The sequence below is a fragment of the Podarcis liolepis genome (assembly GCF_965112155.1).
Source record: "Podarcis liolepis genome assembly, chromosome: 7".
Classification (NCBI taxonomy): domain Eukaryota; kingdom Metazoa; phylum Chordata; class Lepidosauria; order Squamata; family Lacertidae; genus Podarcis; species Podarcis liolepis.
Window position 1 is genome coordinate 78,496,137 of NC_139561.1, and position 17,473 is coordinate 78,513,609.

Consider the following 17,473-nt stretch of genomic DNA (forward strand, 5'->3'; position numbering starts at 1 on the left):
TTTTATTTTCATTTCATTTATTTTTTATTAAAAAAAAAAACCCCACAACAAACCAGATTGGAGGGGGAAAGAAGACATGAATACATCCCTGGAGGAGATTCGTCACAACTTTTGGAACCTCATGCAAACTGTAATGAACCATAGGTATAATTCATTTTTTAAAACCAAGAAGCCCTTAATCTTGGGACATGTGAGCTGTGATGCAAACTTGATACAGTTTAAATGCTACGCCTCCCCCACCCCCATAGCAACCCTGAACGTGGCAGATTTTAGAAGGGGTGTGTGTGAATTCTCATTGCACTCCCAAAGCTAGTTCCCCTCTGGTGAGTAGTCAAGATAGCTTATTAAAAAAACACCATTGCCCTTTACTGTCACCTGAAAGCCATCACCAGCTTCTTGGGAATCATAGCTGAGCAAACACTCCAGAGCATCCCATGCTTTTCAACAACTTCTGGCTAACACTGTAATGCCCCCTACCTGGGGACAAGCTAATCCTCCCTGCCAAAGAGGCATTGGAGTAAACAGGAGGCCAACATGGTACTGCCATCTTTTGTTGTTACAGCTCCTATCAATGCTATCCGTTGGTCGTGCCGATTGAAGCACCTCATTGGTAGGCTTCTGCTTACTTCTTACCCACGCCTGTGATCTCTGGGCTTCCACATAGTAGGAGCTAGAGGGAAATGGAAGGTGGTAGCTGACTTCCCATTTAAGCATCAAAGCTAAGGGTTCAAGTGGAGAACCTCTGTATTGGAGATGTTATATACACTGGGGCCAAAGAGTAGAGTCCATAGAAATGGGCCATTTGCAGCCCTTTCCTGAAGCTGGGAAGCTCCTGTGAGCAATCAGCTTATTTACTGTAGTTTATCCATGAACATAAGGACAGAGAAGAGTTGCTGGCTTGATCCCCAGCGCTGAGGGCAGCACCAATGATGTGGGGGAAGAGATGGGCTGTAAAAACGAGGTAGATTATTCAAGGCCTCTCAGTCCAGTTCACAGCCAGGGAGAATAAGGAAGGAACATGTAATTTTGGGGGGTCTGGGGCTGAACACCACTCCCCCCCCCGAAAAAAAGCTCACCAGGAAGCTGAACTAAAGGGTGGGTTTTTCTGCTGTTTCCCTTCCAGCGAAATCTGAAAAGAGTTCTTTGCCCAGGGTAAAAAGTAAAGAGTGGAACTGACAACACCCTGCTGAAATGAATCAAATCATAAGACAATTAACTCCAGCTGCTTTTTTTGCTTCCTATAGGAGAAATCTGAGGCTTGGGCCATAAGAGCTGCAATATAAAACTTAGTATGATTTTAACAGTCATAGTTTCTCCCAATAGCAACCCTGAACACTGTTTAAAGCGGTTGTGTGTGAGAACGCTTAGCATTAAAACATCTCTGTACCTGGGCCAAGCATGCCACTTAGGATTCTATGCTCGGTCACTGTAGGGCGTCTACTCCAAATACCACATGCTTATAACGGAGCTGAGTAAGACAGCGCAAGTACACTGAGCTTAAAAAGGAATGTGAACTCAGGGACTGGATATTACCCAGCGGGCCTCATTTGAACATGATTTTCCAGAGGTGCAGGTGAGCAGAATGTCAACCAACATGGTAATGCACACTTGTGAGTGGTTAATTCCTGAATTCTAAAAACAGGCTTGGATTTGCCCCATGGTCAGGCCAGCATACCACTGATTGTTCATACGCTCAGGTTTGCTGAATCTGCAGATGGAGGAACAAATTTCGTCTGCAAAAAATGGAAGCTTGTGATGGGGTGGCCTTAGTCACAAAATGAAAAGGGGTCAAGGAGCAGGAGGCAAACATCAACTCCTGTAAAACTGGGAGCAAGGCAGAGCTTGTATAGAGGGACAGGTGCCTCCGTTCTAAGGACAACGTTAGTGTCAGAATATCCACCTTGAAATGGCCAGTGTCCTCAGCTATATACATATAAAGATAGAGAGATAGAGTAAAGTTAACTGACTGGCAAGAACACACAGAGCCTCCTAGGAAGTGATGGGGGGGGAGGGAAAAAGAGAGAAAGAAAAAGAATGAAATGAGAACCAGGGTCAGGAGAGGGTCCCAAAAAATAAAAGGATTGTTTGGAGGATGCATCTTGCTTTCCCAGTTGCACCCCCGCCCCTTATTAGTCCAAACTAAGTTCCCACTCCACTTATTAAGCCCTTGAGAGAGTTGACACTAGACCCAACCCAGAGCAGCTCACCACTGCCACTGTGCACCATGGAGGCTTTCTACACTGATTTCTCCAGAGCAGCTCGAGTTATTTCTGAAAATGAAATCGTGTCCCATGTGAGCTGGGGTAGCTACTGCTGGAGCAAGCAATAGTAGGAAAAAAGACCCTCAAAATCCCAGCTGCGTCTGTGTGTGAGTGTAGAAACAGGGCTGCTGGACAAGGCCCTTGAGAGGAAGGAACGTCCCAGCGGAAAACGAGTGAGAGAGAGCATGGTGTCAAGTGGCCCCAAGGGGAGAGTATACAGGACCCACAGGGACGTGCCTGCAGGGAGGCTGGCCTACACTCGTGGTACCACAACATAGGGCTGGTGGGGGATCAGCTTCTGCCGCTGGTTGCAGATGTAGATCCAGCGGGGGCGCACGAAGGAGAGGTTGGCATTCTCGTTCAGAGCCTGCAACAGAAAGGAGAAAACGCTGGCACTTGGAAGTCCCTGGCCCCACCCCAAAAGGCGGAGCCAGTCCATTCTGATGCAATGCCTACCTGTTGTGGACTAGCACAAGCATTTCAATGAGGTTGCCCCGGTTCACATTTTATCTTGGTCACAAAGCAAGAGACAGCGGGGTGATGTGGTTAGAACCAGGTTTCCCCACTCTTGTCTGACACTAATTCCCTACTGAAGCACAGAGCTTGCTGGTTACTTAGGGCTAGTCACAGATGGGCAGGGTATAAGTAAGATTAAAACAACAAACATCAACAAGAAGCATTATTCTTCAACCTCAGCCCCCACTTCTACAGCAATGTAACATTAAACATGTTACTGGGTCATCGTAAGGATGCTAAAAAGCTCTTGAAGCATTTTGAAAGCATAAAATGCTAAAAAGTGCTACTATGATCATCTGTTTCTGCCACAGTTGCCTTTGGAACTGGCCTCCTGTGTTTATCTCCATCCGTTATCTACGGGGCCATCTGAAAAGTGTGTCATGGCTTACGGAGGATGGGCTAGACCAGTGCAGACCTACACAGCTGGCAGGATGAGCTCACCTCCTCAAACGTGTCGTCCCACTCTTGAGCTGTGATCACATAATTCACTCGCTCATTCATATAGTCCTCCACTTGCCTGCAAGCAGAAGAGAAGCATTCCCCTCACAATAATTTACAGCCACCTTTTCCTCCTCCCCTAAGAGCAGAAAGAAGTGATCTTGAAGTACACTTGAGATTGCAGAATTGGCACAAATGGCTGGTTCGCATGACATACTAAGCCAACCTGGCTCACCCTCCAGATGTTTTAGTGAATTGGCTGGGGCTGATGGGAGTTGTGGTCCAAAACCTCTGGGGGGGGGGTGCCAGGTTGGCAAAGGTTGTACTAAGCCAAACTTGAACATATGGGTTCCTAGGGAGGACCTTGCACCCACTTGGCTCCTTCTCCCAGGTCACCTTTGCTGCCACACCAAACTAGGCAAGGTTTGGCTTAGCATGGCCTCTGAACCAGGACTTGTGGCTAAACTCTCCCTCAATTAGCCGCAAGCTGTAGCCAAGGTTTGTTCTAAATCCGACATCTCATGGGCGTCCTCTCACCAAAAAAGGAAAAGGAAAGAGGTAGATTGTATCCAGACCCACAGAAATTAATGGATATGACTAACTTAATTTCAATGGGTCTACTCTGAGCAGTATTTTTAAATGGGTTGATAAGTTTGTGTGCAAGTATACTGTGCTAAATGTTACAGTATATTGTTTGAATTGTGCTTTTTAAAATTTAGCCAGCCCTGACAAAATGAGTATGATATATTCAAAGCATGTTAGGCATGAAGGAGTGGACAGTCAAAACTCTACGTAGTTTCTGGTTTCTCTCTTCCTAGAGAAGCATCCTTACAGAAAAATATGGAATTGTGTTTCAAAATTTGGCTGATAAACTCAGCTCACACTCTTTTGGGGGCTACTTCTGATGACAGCATGCATTCAGCACACCACTTGGGCCACAGCAGGCACCTACTGCAATGCCACCGCAGCAAAACTCACCCGTTAAAAGCCACAATGTACCGGTTCAAGAGGCGTCGCTCTTGAGAAGGGAATTCGCCATAAAGGAAGAAGTGTTTGCCCACAAATAAATCTGGCAAAGACAGAGAAGAAGCTGAATGAAGACTTGAAACCCCAAACTCGCCCCATAAATGAACCACATAATTTCCAAGCATTATGTCTATTGATGCAGTTCAAGACTAGAGGGTTGCATCTAATTAATTGATTTCAATGGGTCTACTCTGAGTATACTAACATTGGATGCAAACCAGGAACTCTCAGGTCCTAGTCACATCTATACCAGCAAGGGAAGAAACAGCATGGTTGCATCTCATCTCCTGACTTCATTTTTCCAGTCTCTCCTTGCCTTTAGAAGTCATGAGGCCTCCTTAGCAGAGAAGGGAGAAAGCTGGGGCTGCCCACCAGTAAATTGCTACTAAAAAACTTATCATTAAATAATTTGCACTTAATAAGTCTCAATATATCTCAGAGATACTGGCGGCGGGGTGTGTGCATGTGTGTGTGTTAATCCACAGCTTTAAAAAGCTACCACTCTGGTGAAAAGAAAAGGTAATCTTTAATATTTTCTTCTTAACTTCCTTTTATAGGAATACTCAAAAGTGTAAGAAGAGCCCTGCTGGATCAGGGTAAGTCAAGCATCCTGTTCTCAAAGTGTGCTGCCCAGATGCCTGTGGGAAACCCACAAAGCACAGGACCAAAGCGTGGGAAAACTCTCCCCTCTTGTAGTTTCTAGCAACTGGTATTCAGAAGCATTTCTGCCTTTGAGTGGGGTTAGTGGCCACTGATAGTCTTCTCCTCCACAAATTGGTCAAATTCTTTTTAAAGCCATCCAAGCTGGTGGCCTCCTGTGGCAGCGAGTTCCAAAGTTTTAACTATGCACTGCATAAACAGGAAACAAAATAGCTGCACAAGATGATCAAGTCTTTCACTCTCAGCCCCACTGAGTAATTCATCCCTGTGGGTTAAAACAAGAAAAGCTTTAGCTGACTGATCAGATCTAAGCTCACAGTCCTGACATACCTGGTAGCTCTGGGATGGGCTGATCTGGCTCCTCTTTTTCTTCAACATCCGTATTCTCATCTGTGGAGCCGCCGTACGGATCGTCATCTGGCTCCGGGACCACCCTCCGCCCCCCTTGTTGCTTTTTGCGGTGCTCCTCTTCCACTCTAAAGGAAATGGGAATATGTTGGCACAAAGGACCTGATATCCCCGCCCTACAACCAGCATCACGCTTCTAGTCCTCAAGGACAAAAGTGCACATTGGCTATTACAACTGAAGGCTTAGAAACCAGGGAACATCTGCGCGAAGGACTTCCACTGATGGGGTAGGGCCTCTCCCCTTTACACCACAGCTTCAAGTCCTGTTCCACCAATCTCTAACCATCTTCTATATTTGCTTACCCGCTGGCATCATAGGTACCCAGCCACTATTCCAGCCCCTTGAAAACACAAAATCCTTCTTCCATCCCTGAGTGCACGGCTTACAAAAGAACCATTCACTTGACCAACCTCCTCAGCTCATCGTCGGTGTCACCAGAGCCCTCATCTCCATTGTCTCGAGCACCTGAGGTGGGGAGGGGGGGTAGAAAAGGAGAGAGAAAATTAATACAAAGGGCCATTACTATGCCATTACATTTGAATGGGCAGATTAATGCAGCCCACTGCCTGCTCCTTCAAGCTCCTTCATAGCTGCCAGAGATATGGAGTTTCTTAACAGCATTGCACAAAAACCTGAAAGACAGGTGAGCAAGTGGCAATGGGAAGCAAAGAATCAAGAGGCTTGGTGGCTCAGGAAGGGAACACTCAAAAGGGCTGCTGGGGTCCAGAGAGAAGACCCACAGCTTAGACAGCTCAGTTGGTGCTGCTAATGCCTAGGTTGCGGTTTGATCCCTGGATGGAACAACTAAATGTCCCTGCATTGCCTTGCAGTGTGTTGTGCTCAGTTTGGCAGATATGGGAAGAGACGGCCCTTCAGCTGTCTGGGCCCAAAGTAATTAGGGATTTATATGCTCAAGTCAGCACCTTGAATCGGGCCTGGTGTACACAGATAAAAATGGTTTATAAAACTGCCTACTAACTTGAGCTTCATGTAGTGGAACTGATAAGCAGAAGGTTCAAGATTGCACCTTTAATCATAATCATTTCATGGATTTCATTACCCAGGGGTGCAAAAAATACAGGGGGAGGGAGAGGGTGGCCATCACAGTTGTGCCCCATTTGTGAGCTTTCCAAGAGGCACCTCTCTGGCTGCTGGTGGAGATAGGATGCTCAATGGGAAGGACCTTTAGTCTGACCCTGCAAGGTGGTTCTTACAGGAAGATGAAGCGGGAGGGGGAGTCTGAAAGTGAGCTCTCTTGCTCCAACATGCAGGTAGAACCAGGGCTTCTCAGACCTACCTCTGGGATCCTCGTCGCTGCTGGATGCTCCAGAGTCAGCTGCCTGGGCCTGCGAGTTGTTATGGATGCCACTGCTCCGAGAGGTAGTGGGCTCCTCCTCTTCTTCAGAAGATGCCCTCTTTGGTGCCCTGGGTACAGCTTTGGGGCTGGCAAGGGTCTTGGGCTTGTGGTTGGAGCTGGGCACGTCAGCTCTCTGTCAAATAAAAGCAGTGCTCACGTCAGAGCAGTTCTCCCCTTCAATCTCATGAAGGAGAGGATGCCTCTAAAATGGCACCTGCAATCTTATCCTTTATTAAAAAGGTATACAGCACAGAGAATTTTAAATGCATTGCCCAGTTAACCAGGGAACATTGTCTTCTCAGTTAATTTAAAAACCTTTTTGAACAACAGAAACAACTGACCTGCTTCAACTCAAAGTAACCAGCACCACACTTGGGGGGGGGGCAAGTTTTATTCTCTAAAGCAGTGCCACAGTTCAGTTTTGTTTCAAAAACCACATAAGGTGTCATCCCCCCCCCCCCAGTATGTTAACACTGGCAGGGACACACACACAAAAAACCCTGCTAAAGGCAAAAAAACGGGAGACTTCTGGGGATATATTTTTTGTCTGCTGCAGATAGAAAATTGTAAATGTAAAGTGGCTCAAATATCAGGATACTGTTTACTACCATGCAGGTAATATCCTAGGCAGATGGCAATGTAGTAGGTTTTTTTCTGTGTAAATTACGCAATGAGAAGTAAACACAGGGCTTGATTTTACCCCCTTTCATTGGAAGAACCTTATAGGAAGAACCCTAATTTTCAATCAGAATGTGTGTGCAGACATACAGCCCTGATCTATTAGTGCCAGTGGGGCGCTAGCAACTCCTTTCAGGACAAAAGAAGTCTGCCAGAGCTGTGCCTACTCCATATGAACTGAGGTGCTCCATTACCTGCGGATGTGCAAGGGGTTTGTGGTGTCGGGCAGGGGTGTCTTCATCGCTCTCCTCCTCCTTCTCACTGCTGGAAGATTCTGGGCTTACCATCAGGTAGCTGGCAAAAGGAACACACCCGTTGCAAACCCAGATGTAGCTGAAACCAAACCTCCCATCCCAATGCAGTGGGGAGAGGGAGACTCTCTCGATTTTGTTCGACTCCAAATCCCATCAGCCACAGCTACCAGTGGATGACAGGAGACTCGAGTTTTACCACCAGAGGTTCCCCATCTCTGCAATACTGCAAGGATCCTTGACAGAGCGCCCCTTTAGGCTCAGCCCCCACCCGCCAACTCACCGCTTGCAGGGAAGGCACCGCTTTGTGCGGTAACAGTCCAGGATCCACTCCTTGCGCACAATCGTGCCCCCGAGCCCTTTCACTTGGCTGTACTTGGGCGTGTTGGCAAAGGCACAGCTGGAAGGGGAGAGAGCACAGCAGGGCACTCAGGGCATAGCAACATGTTTCTCTCTACTAACCAGCGCTAAGAGCAGAAGAGCTGGCAGAAAGCACAACCATTATAAATTGGTCACTTCAAAAGGCAGATCGTTGTGGTGGAAATTGGAATTAGTTCTAATGCACTCAGCTGCAACTTCAACCCTTGAGCAGACCTGCACAGGATCAGGCTGTTCATCTACGTAGTTTCTTGTTGGTTAGCAGCCCAGTTTACTGGAGCTACCCTGCAACTGCCTATAGCAGCCAGCATTAACCTGATGCCTGGAGATGTGTTGGACAACAACTCCCATCACTCCCAGCCATGGCTGTGAGGCCTGGAGGCTGATGGGAGTTGTAGTAAAAAACATATAGGTTACCAGGTTGATGAAGGCTGCTGTCTAGCATCTTTACCATGTGCACAGAAGGTAGAGTAATACTTTTATTTAAAAAAATCTGGGATTAATATTATTGTGCTACTTATTTTAATGGGCCTGTGTTAAAAATCACATGTGCAATGCTGATTTGCAAATTGTTTAGCTTGTTGCTATTGCATTTTTATGGTAAGATCCCTAAGCTTCCTTTTGTAGGCTATATTAAAAAAGGCGGCAGCCTGTGAGAATTATAAGCAGCAGCAACAGCAGCATCAGCAGCAGAGGAACTCTCTCCTGCTACCCCATTTCCAAGACCTGGCAAAACCTGATCTTTTTTGGGGAGATGAGGTGCAGGGAAAGAAGTAGTTGCACGTTTTTATGTACTTCTCGTACCAAAGACTTCTTATGTTTCTGGTAAAGCAGCAAGTCGACAAGATACAAACTAATGCCTGGTTGAAGCCTTTGGGACTGTACAGTCTTAAAAACCTAGGGGTTGGGTAGAGAGAAACAAAGTTTCAGAAGGCACAGGGAGATCCAGTGGTTTGCAGGACACCTACATGAGGTGAGTGCTGTCAGGGGTCCAGTCTGGCCGGTACTTTGCACCCATCTCTAGGGCTTTGTCCCGCAGCTCAGAGCGGAATGGATTCTGGAAGCCGCTCAACACGAACACAGTTCCCTGCAGGAGACGCTGGAAAGACACGTTTGCTGTCCCCTCTGAAGACTGAGTTTGCGGAGGCTTTTTGGAAGGTGGCGTTTTTGGGGAAGGAAGTGCTGAAGGAGAAGCTGGTAAAGGGGGGAAAAGAGCAAATCAAAGTCATTTAGGAGGAGGAGGGGATGCACAGATCTGTAGCTATTCTTCCGTACGAATCAATCAAAATGTGATGCTGGACAAGCTGTGTCCTAATCCCTGTGCAAATAGTTGCTGGAAGTGGGTGATTCTGCATGAATATTGAACTAGGAGCAGCATATGACATCCTGCTATCTCAACATTCTTTTTTTTTTAAAGAACTAAGTTTCTAGTCCTTATGGCTGTGAAAGAATACTGGCAACAGCTGGTATTGCTGGATGTCAGAAAAGCATTTGGGAGGGGGTAGGGAACGAAAAGGGATTTCCAGCAGTTAAGAACTTCAGTCTCTTCCGTAGTATCAAGATCATCTGCAGAGGTCAATGTGCCCTTAAGGTGTGTGGTTGTCAGGGACCAGCCATGTAAAACTTTGATAGAACTATCTTCCAAAAGCCTGAACAAATAGAAAAATCCTTAACATTTCTCAAGAATGCAACTAAAAAGGCAGACTATCTGATTTCTGTAGGGAGGGAATTCCATAGCTGGAATACTACCACTAAGAACAAGCATGGGTATATTAAAGACTCAGGATACAACCCAATGCACACTTAATAAGAAGCAATGTGGAAGGATTTAACTGCTGAGTAAATGTGTTAAGATCTGCACTGCAAAGTTACTTATCAATGCAAGTAATTTACAGTAACCCCAACTTTAACCTCCAACTTCTCCCAGAGTACAAGAGGACTCCCAAGGCCCATTTTCAAAATGCAGCCCTTGCATACACACCTTTGAGTTTCTTGGAAGCTGGCTGTGCAGGGCGGGGAGTATCGGGGTGGGGTTTATTGGCTGCAGATGAGAGACCAGAATTTTCCTTGCTGAATTCAAACTTCCTCTTGACCGGCGTGGGCTCCTGTGAGCAGAAGGAAACATGCAGTGCAAAACTATGCAGGCCTACTAAAAGGTAAGACACCCAGAGGCCACAAGGACTTACTCATGGTGTAAGAAGGCAACTTGTGGCTTTCCACATGTTGTTGGGCTCGCAACTCCCATTAACCTCAGGCAGAATGACCAGTGGCCAGGGATGATGAGAGGAGTAGTCTAACAACCACATAGAGAGGAAATGCAGTGGATCACGGGATGGGACAAACCTATAGTAAAGATTTGTATACTTCAGGGGTTGACTTGCTCCTGGTTTGTTTGTTTTTAAACTACATTAGCAAAACAACAAACCTATGGTTATGTGAAACATACCCAATAAACATACAAGACGTAATCGGCTGTACTTTTAAATAAATAAGGTATACTTCATTGTATCAAATAGCAGATTTCAACGGAAGTCTCATAAAGTTCAACGAAAAAAGGAAAAGACCCAGTGGATCAGCTCATTCTCTAGTCTGTTCATGCACAAGGTCCACACGTCTATAAGTGTCTATTCCACCTGTCTGTTCATAGAGTCCAATAATCCACATGAAGGGTTGTTACTGTTCCACTGGGTCTTCTGCTTTTTCCGTTGAACTTTGTGAGACTTCTGTTGAAATCTACTATTTGATACAATGAAGAATACCTTATTTATTTAAAAGTACAGCCAGGAGTAGCTAAGCATTTTCAGACAGATGGTTGCACTGACCATGGCAAACCGTCTGGCAACAGGGCAACGTGTAAAAGTGAGCTTGGCTAATCCTCCATCCAAGCACACATATTGACGGCCTTAAAATGGGGTCATAAAAAAACTTCTGGCATCACAGCTGGGGACATGCAGGAGATGCCAGTAAAAAGAATATTGGTTTTTGATGGATAAATTTGAGGGTACCCAAAAATAAAACAAAAAGCCTTTTTGGCATCACAATAAGCAATCTATGGGAGCAGACAGTAATAAGTTTTTAAAACATTTTCATTTTTAAAAACGGGGAAAATTGGAATCGTGGAGGAGAATTAAAAAACCCTCTTGGAGGGTCTGTACACAGCTCTTAGCCTTAAGTCTTAGTGTCTCAACTGCCGTGTAGGGGATAATAATAATAATATCAGTTTTCCTTAAAGCAAGGATGGGGAGCCAGTTGCCCACCTCATGTTCCTGAACTCCAACTCCCATCCAACCATGTTGGCTGAAGCTGAGGGAAGCTGTAGTCTGACAAACATTTGGAGGGTCACATATTCCCCACATCTGCTTTAAAGGGTTGCTGTAAAGATTACAACTAGATAATGAATGTGAAGCAGTGTGAACACACAAAAGTACTATAGAACTATTAATCAGAGCATAGGTAGTTAAAACAATAAAGGAACAACTGGCAGCCCTACTTTAGGCTAACACGCAAGGACAAAGTTTGGCACCCAACCTATTCAACCCAGAAATCAGCTTTTAACCTTGGGAGAGGCTTTGGTGGTGGGTTTTTCGGCGGCTGATGGCGAAGGATCGGGGGAACTGGACACGCTGGTTTGCAACGAGGCAGCGGCGTAACTGGGTGAGGGCTGGTTGTTCTGAGAGGCTGCAACAACAGTAATGAATAATCATTCTCAATGTGTTATGAAATGCAGTGCTGATGCTGTGAAGTGTGCAGGGCAGAAGAGCCAATTTGGGTTTTCTGTTTGTTAAGGAATGCTTTTTCAGGGATGGCACGAAAAACCTTTTGTCGTCACAGCATTACAGTGGGAGAACACAGAGCTTTGCATGTGAATGTCTCTGGTTCAACCCAGAGCCAACAGAAAAGCCACCTCTCTGCCCCACCGACACAAACTCGCTTAAGACTCTCCTTGCTAATGGCTATTAGTAACAATGGTAAATGGAACCTCCATTTTCAGTGGCAGTATAACAAGAACAACAACAACAACAACAACAATAATGATACCCCACCCATCTTCTAAAAGTCAGATAGTTGTTTATTTCCTTGACATCTGATGGGAGGGTGTTCCACAGGGTGGGTGCCACTACCGAGAAGACCCTCTGCCTGGTTCCCTGTTACCTCACTTCTCACACCGAGGGAACCACCAGAAGGCCCTCAGCGCTGGACCTCAGTGTCCAGGCTGAACAATGGGGGTGGAGACGCTCCTTGAGGTAGACTGGGCCGAGGCCGTTTAGGGCTTTCAGATACCATTCAGTACGAGATCCCAAGGAGCAATGGTGAGAGAGTGCTGTAGCTTTCATGCCCTTCTTGCGAGCATCTCAAAGGCAGCTGGTTGGCCACTGAGGGAAACAGAAAACTGGATGCAATGGACGCATGGCTCGACCTAGTAACCCTCATTATTAGCCAGCTGGAAGCAATATACCAAGTGTAGGGCCTCTCAGGTCTGTGGCCTTCTCTGGCCTCAGAACCCTCCCCTGGCCACCAAGTCATTTCCCCAGACCGCACCCCTCACTGACCCTGAGTAGTTTTGAGCAATTGACCTCTGATAATGTGTATTCCTTATCTAGATGGAGGCTAGAGAGGAGTGTGTGCAGAAACTAGCCTACTGTACAAAGATAAGACTTATATTAAGGGCCCCGTCCTCTTTTGCACCTCTGCCCCCATAATGGCATATGGGCCTCAAACATCTGCCCAGAAGGGAAACGCATCCCTTGAGTTGGAAATCGTTCCCCACCTATGCTATAGGTACTGTGGCTACCTTTAGGTGGAGAGACGAGGGGTTTGCTGGCACGGCTGAAGAAAAGTGCGCCGGGCTTCAGGGAGTCGTTCTCGTCTTCCTTGACCTTGAACTGCCCCAGCTTGGTGAGCTTCTGAATACACAGAGCAGGAAGGAGAGAGCGAGGGTTTCAAATTAGCCAAGGAATGGCAGCAAAAGAGCGGACAACATTCAGGTCATTGGAGCACTTACTGGCGAAGTGGTTTTGGAATGAACCTCATCATTTTCTGGAGGAGAGTGGAATCTCACAAAGGAGAGGCCATAAGTCAAGGACTAAGAAGGAAAGCAAGAAACTCAAGTAAAGGAGTCAGGTTTATCAATCAGGCAGTCCCAAGCACTTGTCGGCCCCTCCTCCCAGGCGGCACCTCTCTCTTATCATCATCACACACTCCTCAGAGTCCAAAGGCATCTCAGCTAACAGAACCTGCTCACTGGTATGTTAGGCATACATCAGACTGACACCACCTACCAGGAATTGCTCCCCTTGTAAACAATCACCCTGATAAACAGTTGATACTATATTTTTCATGCCAAGAATATGCACAACTCTGGAGTTTACATGTTCTTTTGCTGGAGGTTAGCTCAGTTAATGCTGTTACGCACTTACTTGGAAGTTGCACAACTCATTGGAATTTCAGAGTAAACATAAATAGGAATTTGCTCAAAATAATATCCCTATACAAGAATTTAGTTATTTCCATCCCACATTAATGTTCTCTGATTTCACCTCATCTCTAGACGGGGAACCCATAGTTTAACTACCTAAAGCAGTTAAAAATTTGCATCCTCTGTTCACCAGAATGGTAGAGATGCTAGCCATCAGCCTTTTCATGCTGCTGTTGCTGTTATGATTTTTGGCATTTGTACAGCGCTCCATAAAATAAATGTTCTTTGGGCAATTACGATAACCATTTCTATTTCAGAATCCAAAGTACTTTACCCTTTTCTCAGCTTCAAACCACTGCTGTAATGCCAGCCAGAATGAAACCCATTTCACAAATGGGCAATGGAGAGAGATGGTAACTAACCCATGACTGCCTAGCACAGCCTTCACCAACCTGGTATTCTCCAGGCATTTCATACTTTATGTCCTGTCAGCTCCGGTCAACATGGCTGTGCTGGCTAGAACTGATGAGGGCATGTTGTAATCCTAAGTAGCTGGAGAGTATCAGGCTAATGAAGGCAAGCCTAGTAAGTCTCTTACCGAACTGAGAAACGAATGCAGGAACTCAAGCCTGACACTGGCCAGCATCCCTTATATCCTGTATCATTTGTACTTCCACACAAACCTTGGTATAGGGCTGGGTACAGATGATTTTCACCCGGTCCCACTTTCTCTCAGCTGTGGCCTTCACAAGCTTATCTGGTCCAAACATACGAACCCTGTTGAGGTTGGTGCCGCTCTTGCTCTCCGAGGGGGACATGAAGGAGGATGTGACCAGCAGCACCTGAGATGAGAGGGAAAGGACTGGGGTGGAGGTCAGGGTGCACTGCAGGCTTAAAGGGATTGCATTTTAGCCTCTAGCTTGACAGATGCCAGCCTAATGGGATTAAAATATGGGTTCACAGAGGTAGGAGGTGGTGGTGGTGGGGAACTAGAGAGGAACATTGAGTCATGTTTATGGCTTCTGATGAAAACTGCCAAATGCACAATATACAGGGCGCTCCTCTTTACCCACATGCCGCTCCATGTCTCTATGGCACTTTCTTTGACTTGTCTAACATTGTTTTGCATGTGGCTGCATTCAAGTGGCAGCTAGCCTATGCTGCTGGACTGCCACTCATGTGTGACTCTGGTCCCCACTCCCACTATCTCTAAGTTTGGCCTTTCTTTAACTAGGTTTAAGTACCACTTCCAGCCTCTGTGAAATGGACCCCCATTAGTAGACTGCTTCAACCCCACAGACTAGTAAAACAGTGGTGGTGGTGGGGGAGGAATGTTCTACAGTAAATGAGACAGCCCAAACAAATTGCAAGGAGGACACAACTCTGATCCTGCAAAGCCCCAAACCACCAGCCTTTTGTTAAAAAACAGCTTGCTTTCAGGTCGGATGCGGAACGAGGCCCTTCCACAGTCTCTCTCACACAGGCATTTGCTCACCTCATAGTTCTGCTCACTGGAGGAGGCAGAGCTGCCAGCCAATACTTCAACAAATGCGGAGCCTTCATTGCCAATGTCGATGCTGTGAATATGCTCCTCTTTCTCAAACTGTGGGGAGACATGACAGCCTCAGCCAAGGGTTAGGGAACACACAGAAATGTTGTCTTTCAGCCCAAGCTTCTAAAGTTTCTGACAAATTGAACACAGTGTCCCATTCATGCATGATTGCCGATATGTATGTATGCATGCACATACACTCACCTCATGCGAAATCAAATATTATATCAGCCTTCCCCAACCCGGTGCCCTTCGGATATTTTGGGATTGCAACTCCCATTAATTTCAGCCAGCAGAGCTGTGCTAGCTAGGGCTGATGGGAGTTGTAATCCAAAGCATCTGGAAGACACAGGGTTGGGGGGGAGGCTGTCTTATACCAGAGAACTGTCTACTCTAACTGGCAGTGACTCTCCAAGCTCTCACACAGAATCCTTCCCTTCCCAGCCCTGGTGCCCAAGATCCTTCTAACCACAGAGAATAGGGATTGAACTTGGAACCTTCAGCATGCAAACAATGTGCCCTACCAAAGGGCTATGGCTTTCTCGCTGAAGGCCTGTCACACTTCCTATTTTTGTTGTGGGAAATATGGCAGTGAGGGTGTCAACCACTGGTGGTCACAATGCACAGCTGCTGGGCTGCATTCAGACTTCCAACTGCAAGTGATCCACCAAGCTATGACATAAAGATGAGATGCTAATCTGTTGTCTGGTTTTGGAGTTGACCTCTCAAGAGGTCATGCTTGCATGACTTCCCAAAACAGGGCTTCTACCCCCCCCCCCACCAAAGGGACAGATGGGTGGCAAAAGCAGCTCAATGGGAAGTGTGGACATGAGGACCTGGCAACCCACTGAGCACACCCAAGCCAACATAGTACCATTTTTGAAGCAATGCAACCACAGTAAGCCAAATGCTAATAGCAAACCTAAGTCAAGTTGCAACTAAACACACGCGTGAGGTTTGTTATTTGCCAATGCTACAAATATTGCCAGTTCCCACAGTACGTTTCCCCCTCCACAGCCACTAATAATAATAATACCTTTATTGTCAATGTACAACCTGTGTACAATGAAATTAACCGAGCCTCCCCCACGCACAAACTCTCAATCTCATTGCACTCTCTGTGCTTGTCGCACAACACACCAACCCCGAAAGTCAGTTGCACTATATTATTTTCCGTTCAACAGCCCATGGATAGAAACTTTTTAGCTTGCTGGTACGACTGATTATACTTCTATATCTCCTGCCCGAGGGTAGAAGATTAAAGAGGTGCTGACCAGGGTGTGAATCTTCCCTGAGAATTTTTCTTGCTCTCCTAAGGCAACGATCCCTTGCAATGTCATCTAGTGGGCTCAGGGGACAGGCCCATGATATCATGTGCTGTGTTTACCACCGTCTGTAAATACTTTTTGTCCGTGGCTGTCAAGCCAACGTACCACACTGTGATACAATATGAGAGGACACTTTCTATTGTGGACCGGTAGAAGGAGGTCATCAATTGTTGTTTAACATTGTTCTTTCACAAGACCCTGAGGAAGTGGGCCTTCCTAACCACCTGAGTTATATTGTTTTTCCGAGTGAGGTCTTCTCTTCACTAAGGTAAACTCCCAGGAATTTAAAGGAAGAGACTCTCTCCACACAATGCCCCCTGATATACAACGGAGCTAGTTCCCCTCTCTTCATCCGAAAGTCCAACACCATCTCCTTTGTCTTGCTAATATTTAGGTGCAAGTTATTCTCTAGGCACCATGTAGATACTTTGCCTGCAATCACTTGGAGACACAATAGCATAAATCAGGGTGTATGAACATATTTCCACCAGCAAGCTCCATCACCATGCCGACATCCTGTCCAGCTGTCACTCTCTACAAAATCAAGACAGCTGTTATCTAAGCCTACAACCTGATTCAGTTTAGCTTCCTTCCAAGTAAGGTATTTGCGTAGCTAAGAAAGAAGTTCAGCTGTTTAAGTACACAAGAAACTAATTGTGCAAGCCAATCCCAGGTATTTTAGCCCCAAAGAAATTGCATCACACGCTTCTTGCCCCGTTTACACTCCTAACAGTCCTACAAAGTGCAGGTGGGGGAGTTGAGGCAGATTTCAAATGCTCAGGTTAACAAAAACTCACCTGTAGTATGGCAGAGATGTGCTTCTCCCCAGCCTGTGCGGCCTTCCACTTGCGATAGGTGTCGGCCTTAAGCAGGTTCTCAGCACAGTGCGTCTGGGGCGAGAAGAGAGATGAGATGAGAAGGGTAAAAAAGAAGGGGCAGGAAAGAATCTCTCATCTAGAGCAGGAATGTCTTGCCCACATCATCCGCACTGTGATTTCTTCAGCTGCACACACACCATACATTTAAAACACAATCCGCTCCTCTCACTCCCAAGAATCCTACAAACTGTGTAGCCTGCCCCATACAAAGCTACAATTTGCAGGACCAACTACGGTTCCCAGGACCCTTGGATGTCCGTATGTGTGCTTTAAAATGTATGGTGTGTACACAGCTGTTCTCCCCATCACTCCCCACCCCCTCCAC

At 46.3% G+C, this 17,473-nt stretch overlaps 1 protein-coding gene across 1 annotated transcript in view; it reads right to left on the reverse strand.

The window, feature by feature from the left end:
• XRCC1 (X-ray repair cross complementing 1) overlaps positions 1-17,473 on the reverse strand; it is a 17,981-nt gene continuing 508 nt past the window's right edge. The window contains exons 2-17 of the mRNA XM_083515509.1: positions 17,068-17,160; positions 14,886-14,993; positions 14,074-14,232; positions 12,977-13,057; positions 12,767-12,878; positions 11,531-11,652; positions 9,956-10,079; positions 8,943-9,168; positions 7,880-7,996; positions 7,540-7,639; positions 6,608-6,800; positions 5,721-5,775; positions 5,232-5,377; positions 4,194-4,284; positions 3,219-3,294; positions 1-2,628 (exon numbers count right to left, since the gene is read on the reverse strand). Coding sequence (XP_083371635.1) covers positions 2,515-2,628; positions 3,219-3,294; positions 4,194-4,284; positions 5,232-5,377; positions 5,721-5,775; positions 6,608-6,800; positions 7,540-7,639; positions 7,880-7,996; positions 8,943-9,168; positions 9,956-10,079; positions 11,531-11,652; positions 12,767-12,878; positions 12,977-13,057; positions 14,074-14,232; positions 14,886-14,993; positions 17,068-17,160 — 1,917 coding nt within the window. The 3' untranslated portion in view covers positions 1-2,514. The remainder of the gene's footprint in view (positions 2,629-3,218; positions 3,295-4,193; positions 4,285-5,231; positions 5,378-5,720; positions 5,776-6,607; positions 6,801-7,539; positions 7,640-7,879; positions 7,997-8,942; positions 9,169-9,955; positions 10,080-11,530; positions 11,653-12,766; positions 12,879-12,976; positions 13,058-14,073; positions 14,233-14,885; positions 14,994-17,067; positions 17,161-17,473) is intronic.